This window comes from Capsicum annuum, chromosome 9, assembly GCF_002878395.1.
Source record: "Capsicum annuum cultivar UCD-10X-F1 chromosome 9, UCD10Xv1.1, whole genome shotgun sequence".
In the NCBI taxonomy this organism is placed as follows: Eukaryota; Viridiplantae; Streptophyta; class Magnoliopsida; order Solanales; family Solanaceae; genus Capsicum; species Capsicum annuum.
The window spans coordinates 209711529-209720103 of NC_061119.1; the positions used below are offsets into that span (position 1 = coordinate 209711529).

Below are 8575 nucleotides of genomic sequence, written 5' to 3' on the forward strand. Positions count from 1 at the left end.
AATTTAAACCCCAAAATCAATACGAAGGTCGAAGAACCCAACGGAAAGCAACAGAATAAACCCGACCCATACACAAAAGCTAATCACAAAACTGAGTCGAAATTGGACCAATTTCAGTGAAGAATTCGCTGCTGGTCCATGTTTTCTGGCCAAAACTTAACGTTTCCGGCCAGATTCCCTTAGAAATTAAAGAAAAATGAAGAAATTTGGATTCTTCTTGAACTGGTCAACCGAACGATGAACTAAAATCAATTCTGGTGAAAGTTTTCACCAAAAAAAGCTTGGAGAAGGATCGAACCTCGCACCAGTCCCCTATTCCCATCACCCCTCTTCAGTTTTCAGTCTATTTTTTTCTTTTTCGGTGGTCTGGGTATATATATGAAGAAGATGACTTTGAGGGTCTATGCTATTGGAAGGAAATCAGTCCTTCTATGGGAAATTCGAGTGTTGTTGTGTGCGTATCTCTGAAGAAGAAAACAAGAAACAGAAATGGAGTCCTTATTTTCTTTTTTGTTTACCAGTGAATTGAGTAAAAAATCCAAGAGAGTGTGGAAGTGTCTATGCGTTCTTTGGAGAAGATCAGTGTCAATTGTGAGTAGAGCCTGTGGAAATTATATCGTGTGGGTCCTTTTTATTTGTGAGAGTGTGAATATATTGTATTTCATCCCCTTAAAACAAAATGGTTCCTTGTGGGCTTTCCTGAAAGTTTCCTAGTGGGGTCCCTTTCTAATGTTTTTCTCTTTTTGCCTTTGTGGACAAGAAATATGAGGAGGAGGGGGTCACGTGGGTATGGGGTGTTCGGGGTAGGGGTATGGGTAATGTGTCTTCTTTTAATTGAAAGGGTTGTTAGGATGTTTAAAAGAATAAAAGTTTGTTAGTGATTTTGTTGAGAGTTATTTTTTGTATTTTTGTGGGATGTAATTACATGGGTAAGATAAGGTAAAAATGGGTAAAATGATATCAGGGAGGGACGAAATTACGTGTCTACACTTTGAGCTTTAAATTCGAGGTGCTAGGCTTCTCTATTGATTGAACTTTTGATCTAAAGGCGTTATGGTTATTTTAGGTGTTTAAAATGAATATCGTCCATTTAAGATACCAAAGCGAAAGATGGTGCTAAGTTGAGATGTCTGTCGATGTGTTTGACTTATAATCTTAGCCGTCAAACTATCTTATTCTAAACTCTTACAATTGAGAACGGTTGTTAGTATCGAGAATCCCGGATAGTGCGGAATCAATCAAAGTAATCAATTAAAGACAATACCAAAGACGATAATAACAATAAGTTGAGAAAATAGAGGAGACACAAATTTAACGTGGTTCGGTCAACTTTACCTACGTCCACAACCAAAAGGAGAAGCAACTTTACTAAACACCAACGGAACCAAAAAAGAGTACAAAAGTATAAAAGAGAGCACAAAATTAGAGTAATTAAATACTCTAATATCCCAAATACCCAAGAGAATAATTTCACAAATATCACTCCAAAAGAAAGGGCTCACAAAAGTGTTTTCCAACACAACTCTCTCACAAATACTCTCTACAAAGAAGAAAACAAACACAACTAAATCTTCTCAAATATTGTTGTTGTTCACAAAATGGTGTGTACTAAAATGAGCTGAAAGCTCTTCTATTTATAAGCAAAAACTGTCCATGTAGATGTCATTGCTTACATCTACCAAATGCAGCCAATGAGGACTTTTGCCAACACCTACAAATCTGCCAATTTGCTGCTGCCAAAACTTGACAATTGCATGCAGTAATTCTTGACCAACTGTGAATCAAAGAAACAAACAAAAGTCCACATTAAAACAGTAAAATTGTGTTCAGGTTCTCCCGATCTGGGTGTAATTTTTTCCCCGTTAAAAGGGAGTTTTAGTATATTATGCATCATTACAAACTTAAGTGGCTGTAGTTTTTCTAGCACAAGATAGTTTCTGAGAACTAGGAGTACAATCTACATAATATAATATTTCTTCCGTTTTGGAATAAGTGTATTGTTGAGGTATTTATTGGTGTTTCAAAATAAGTGAATCATTGAATTTTTTTTTAAATTTACCCTTATGATTTGACAACCAATTAACTTTTAAAAAGGTATTACAAGGTTAGTTTTTTTTTTTGGGATAAAAATGAAAAGTTGTATTAAATTTATGTCTTTAATATTTTTTTCTTAATTTGTGTGTCAAAATTCAACAATTTATTTATTATGAAACAGAGGAAGTATGCTATTTGCCTCGTAAAAGGAGTTCCTTGTCTGCTTCCATTGCCTTCCAAACGAACATGAGGAACTGTCCAATCCACAAAACGACTATCTTCTTTGAGTATATTTTCATTATGTAGCTAACAAATCAGCCACCTTGTTTTGCTCTTGCAACTCATTCCTGATTGGGGGATTTCCCATCATGTGGAACAGCTCTCTGCATTTATATAAGAAATTTGCATACGTTTCTTGTCCATTGTGCAGTAGATTAATTACCAGCTGTCGAACCTGCATTTTGTCAGCTAATAGAGATTATATAGTAAGTGTATTAATTCAGCAGTTGCAGAAGAGTTGATATTTATTTTTGCACTAAACTGGCTACCCAATTACTTTTGCTGTCCCGAAGTAAAGGCTACAGGCTCAATTGAAAATATTATAGGAAAAATTACCTAAATAAACAACATAAGTTTTAAAATTTTTAAAAATCTCCCCACTTTTAAAAAATTACTTAAATCTTAATGTTTTATATTTTTTGATAAAGTTGAGATACAAGTTAAAATCTACAATTAAGAACCCGATTCATTACCAAAAATAACTCATTTTCTCCTCTTTGTATATCTTAATTCAAGCAACAGTTTCTATCCAACTCTTCCAACATTAATGGCTACATTAACGCCAAAATTTTTGTTACAATTTTATCCCACAATTTTCTCCTCTCCTTTTTCACATTTTTTAATTAAGTTATTTTTTCTCTTAAATTTGTCTTCACTTTCTTCTTATTATATTCAATGGTTTTTCTCAAAAATCAAATTAAACAACATCATATCCCTTTAGCTCACCCAATTGATCGTTTGGAGTTTCGTGTTAAAGATGATAATGTTTTTGGTGCTCGAGTTATGGGTAAAGCTACTTTTTCGGCAAATAAAATTATCCATGGTGAGGTTATTTCCGGCTAGTTTTCCGTTATCGATACTTCAGGTAAACCTTCTAATCCAATAATATTTTGCTGCGCAAAACAAAAAATAAATTGAAACCTCTGACAAAGTCATATCTAGAAAATATCTGGAACCTCCGACATGTTCAGATCTGGAAAATAATTGGCCATGATACATATTTATATATGCGTGATACTTTTTTTCAATTTCTTATATATTTGATTCTTTTTTTTTATTTTTATATGTATCTAATGTTTTGTAAGTATTATTTAAATTAACTCAACAATAGATACATGTTTACAACCTTATAAATACATTTTCTCTTATCTTATATCATTGTTTCACTGTTTATGAATAGTATGTATCTCGTACTGTTTAACATTTATTGATTTAAGCATATCAATCGATACATGTATTTCAACCAAGATACATAATTGTATTTTCTTGTATCTATAATATTATGTTCATACAGTTTTTCTATATATTATTCTGTGTTATTGTAGAGTTATTGCATCTAATGTTATTTTCTTAATTTGATGTTTTTTTTAGGTTTCATTCCGAGTGGAATATGTTATCGGGATAGCACAACAAGATAGTGGAAGTTTGTAAGTATTACATTACCTTTTCATTATTTTCATTATCTTATACAAGTATATATGTATTTTTAATTCAATTAGTAATCTCTATGTAGGAATTGTGGTGTATTTGTAGTTGTTTATGCCGAGTACCTGAGCGAGGGATTAGGCATTCCCTCATTGAGTATTGATGTTCAATACCATCGCATGAGATATGCCACTCTTTTGTGCAAGTATGGCTCTATAAAGACAGAGAAAGGATACTTTAGTGAGAATGACGATCCACCAAGGTCAAGGAGCAGCTTCACACAAAAAGAAAAAATATGTGCTTTGCATATTGAGTAGTTGTTTACTTATTGGCTTGTTGATTGTTATATAGTTTGATGATGTTAGTACATGTTGTTATTTTTTTTTTTAGATATTTTTCAACATCATGGATTCTACCTTATCACCAATGATTGCCATATGGCTGTTACAGATTATGATATATAATGATTTTGTTGTACGTTTTTGTTTCTCTTTACAAAGTCATCATATTTAACATTTTTTGTTACATTGTATTAGATACATATTTATAACTATATGTATCAAGTTTATTGAAACATATATAACTAAGTCCAGTAATGAAAGTAACTAGCACAACATTACATTATGCAACATAACGATACATCGTACAATTAAATCACATATTCAATAATAACATAATTTTATTTTTCTTAATTTTTTTTCTTTGCAAGACATTTTGTCTCTAAATTGATTAACAACTTCGAGCTGAACGTAATTATTCATACGCTTCATACTATTCACAAAATATATTTTTCAATAGATATAAAATTTTTACGATTGTATCAATTGTTAATTACGTAACGATAGTCTTGTGCAATATGTAAGCAATTTATCAATGAATGTTCAGATAAATCTTTTTATATCATTTAGTTACTTTGAATCAAATATTGAATTCACAAATACATAAGAAATTCATTAAGCTTCTTAATGTGAATATTTTTTTATTTTTTATTAGATACATTTTTTTATTTTTATATGTATCTAATATTTTGTAATTATTATTCAAATTAACACAACAATAGATACATGTTAGAAGTTTATAGATACATTTTCTCTTATTTTGGATTACTGCGTCACTGTTTATGAATTATATGTATCTTGTATTGTTTAACATTTATTAATTTAAGCATATCAATAGATACATATATTTCAACCAAGATACATATTTGTATTATCTTGTATCTATAATATTATGTTCATACAGTTTTTCTATATATTGATCTGTGTTATATTTTGGCTTAAACATGAAAACAACTTTGTATTTTTGGCTAAATTCAATCAATAAGAGATACAAACTTCGGTTTATCAAAACGTTTGGCTTTAAAATTGAAATAATGATGAATTACACAATTTGACAGACTATAATTCAATAAACTAAAAACGGGTAATTTGACAACTTAAAACTAGTAATTTGAACCACAAACTTAAAATTTAAAATTCTAAGAAAAGGAACTTAAAATTCAAATTATAAACGAGTTGACAAACAAATCATGAGTACATCTCTTGATTATAATCTGACTTTTTAATCTGTATTCATGAAGGATGAATTGCATACATTGTGACAGCCGACAGTGAAACAACTAGTGAGGAAAAATCTTCATCGGCTTTTCTTGAGATAGCGATTGAGATCAACAATGGTACATCTCCAGCTACAACCATCAATCTTGTATTCTTCGTGCTTGATATCAGACAGTCAAACATCGAAATATACTAATAAAATGCGATATTCATTATTAAAAATCGTCGGAGAAAAAAAAAGAACAACAAATAACAGAGAAAAAGGAATAACAAATTGAGATCGAAACTGGTACTTCTCCGACTACAACCATCAATCTTGTATTCTTCGTGCTTGACATCAGAAAACCAAACACTAGAATGTACTAATAAGACGCGATATACATTACTACGAATCATCTCAAAAAAAAAAAAAGAACAAAAAATAACAGAGAAGAAGGAATAACGAATTCTTTTTCAAGAATAATGAATTTCCTTTCTTTTGAATGAACCCATTAAACCTATTTATTCATTTCAAATAACCAAATAAAATTAACAAATCAGAAAAAAAATGGACATCTGAAATTTTTTGGGTATTTCCAAACAGATTATGAATGTTGTTTTGAATTAGAATGGTGGAATAACAAGGTAATTGCCATAAATCGTGGGATTTAATTTTATTTTAACCATAATTAGTTAGATTAATTTCACTTTTAACGCTAATTTATCTGTTACATTCCTTAAAAAGTGCAAGTTTGTTTACTTCAAACATGTATCCGTTATATGTATCTAAGATAATTAACATGTATCATCAATGGCGAAATATTGGGATTTTACGAGATTTATAAAAAAGTTGGGACTTTTAGAAATTCCTAGTAAACATATTGTTATATATGTAATTTTTACAATATTATAGAGAAAATTAATATGGACTTTAAGGTATTCACAGGCCTTGGCCCTTTTAAGTTACTATCAAATTAATTGACACAAAGATGGATAATGAGTACCTCAACAGAAAGTTGAGCATCCTACGGAAACCACAGAAATAATTCTAATAGACCTTGGATTTGATTATTTTATAGCCAAATTCATAAAGAAAGAAAGTATACAAACAACCCTACAAAATGGGCCTTGGTTCATGAATGGCTTCTTCCAATCCAATGGCAAACCTAATTTTTCCGGGTTATCAACAACTTTTGACTTTTTTACCTGGACATAAGATACCTAAAAAGGAAAGAAGGCAAAAACATTATTGTAAAAAGTTAGTGCATGATTTTATTTATTTGTATTCCAAATTAGCGCCTTTATATGGGTTTTACATTTATTTTATATTTTAACTAAAAATTGAGGGTTACAAATCCCAATTACCTTTGAACCCATATCATCCTTGACAGGGGGGATATGAGTGAGGAATAAATGTGAACACAAACTTGAATTAGTTCATTTAATATCATCTCTTAGATATAAGGATGACAATTTAGGCCATAGATTGGTAAAATTATTAACTTACGAGGTGTTTGAAAGAACCAATTTGTGATATTTGGTGTTTGAATGCCAAGTTGACACTAAAATCTCTAGATTTAGCCTACCCATGACCTCTATCTAAATTTGGACAAATAATCAAACGTCCATGCATGAACATATATCTAGTAAGGCGTAACCAAGTCTCATCATGAAACACTTTGGATTTTGACCCTTAGAAATTTCTTGAGTTTTGAACTCTCTGGACATCATATGACTTAAGCTGTAATACCCCGTATTTTCGTGCTAGAATTCTAACCGTCGTTCCTGCACGTCTAAGCTCTAATCCAAGTGATTCTCACGTGAATACAAGCTTCATGATAATTATCCTAGTCTATGGAGTAGTTTATAGGTGGAAAATATTTATAGCAATGACCTAGAATAACGTTGAGCTAAGACCAATTGATTCATCCAAAGTTTGACATTCGATTCTACAAGGGTCAACTTCAAATGTGTATATCTCTTAATATATATGGAATTTTTCATCTCAAGACCTATCAAATTGTTGATAATTGAATTATTTTTCCAACGATATCAATTTCGCAAAAATTCGATACCCGAGCAAAGAGTTATGCCCATTTTTATGAGAGGCAGTAAGGGTGTGCGATGGGCAATGCACTGCCCAATCAAATATGTGGATTGGGAGTGCGAGGCATACTTAAATGTCTGTCATAAGGTGTGAGACGCACACCTTAAGGTCTACCATGGGTTGTGCACCGCATACCTCACTTCCAAGTGCCAAAAACACCCTTATATATGTTTATAACACGAGATTAAACTCCCATAACACCAAAATAAGTTTACTTTCTCTCAAAATCACCAAGAACATTCATTAGAGTTTCAACCTAAAAATTTAAATATCTCAAGATTCAACCTTGAGTTTTCAATAATTCTTCGAGATTCGGAATCCCTATTTCGAGGGCTACAAGAAACACTCATTATTTTCACGAATAGAGTCCCAAGGTCAAGAGTTCATTCAAAGCTTCAAGTTTAATGTATGTGGGGGTTTTCAACAAGAACACCCTTTCGTTGTTGTGCCCAAAATTTGTATTATTTTACAAAGACATATGATTTTACATGCTCTACTTACGAATTTGAGATGAAAATTTGAAATCTATATTTTTGTTGAAGAAGTTATAATATTTTTGATGTTTTGAAGATGAATTTCATGAGCGTTGATGTGAATATTCATGATTAAAGATAAATTTCTAGATTTTCATATGAATCATACATGTTTGATATATAAAGTGTGAATCTTGAAATGTTTTGATCAAGTATTGATATATGGGTTGTTGAACCTGATTTGAATTTATATTTTGTTGAAGTAATGTGTTATATGCACTTTGAGATTGGATTGATTTGACCTTTTGGTCTTGAAGGAGTTATTTTTGAACTCAAATGAGAAAAGAAATCCACATTTTGATTGATTATGATAAGGGGGTAGCATGATGGCTCCCGTTATGAATTGTTGAATTGTGTTGTTGTGGATTTTCTTTTTAAAAGATCTGAGCTAAGTCTGGGAATAGTTTTTAGCACCGAGTGGGAGGTATAGCTGTGATTGGTACTTCCCTAGAACTACGTGCCCCCGTAGGATGTGAGCCTAAGGCTAATTGATATAGTGATCACTAGTGAAAAGAATGATTAAGGTCCTACTCCGATGGCAAGGATAGGACAGCTTTCCCCAACGTGGGTTGGACGTTGGACTCCATGTAGCTCACATGGTTTATGTCGGTTGTAAGAGACTCCCAATGTGTGTGTGTGTGTATTCTCCTATCTAATATGAA

The 8575-nt window shown here is 31.5% G+C and overlaps 1 protein-coding gene across 1 annotated transcript; it reads left to right on the forward strand.

Moving 5' to 3' along the window:
- Positions 1 to 2990: 2990 nt before the first annotated feature.
- LOC107847259 lies at positions 2991 to 4153 on the forward strand. The gene is made up of 3 exons (XM_016691451.2): positions 2991 to 3178; positions 3685 to 3740; positions 3827 to 4153. Exons 1-3 carry the CDS (start codon positions 3071 to 3073, stop codon positions 4053 to 4055), a joined length of 393 nt encoding a protein of 130 aa, XP_016546937.2. The 5' UTR covers positions 2991 to 3070; the 3' UTR covers positions 4056 to 4153.
- Positions 4154 to 8575: the final 4422 nt, after the last annotated feature.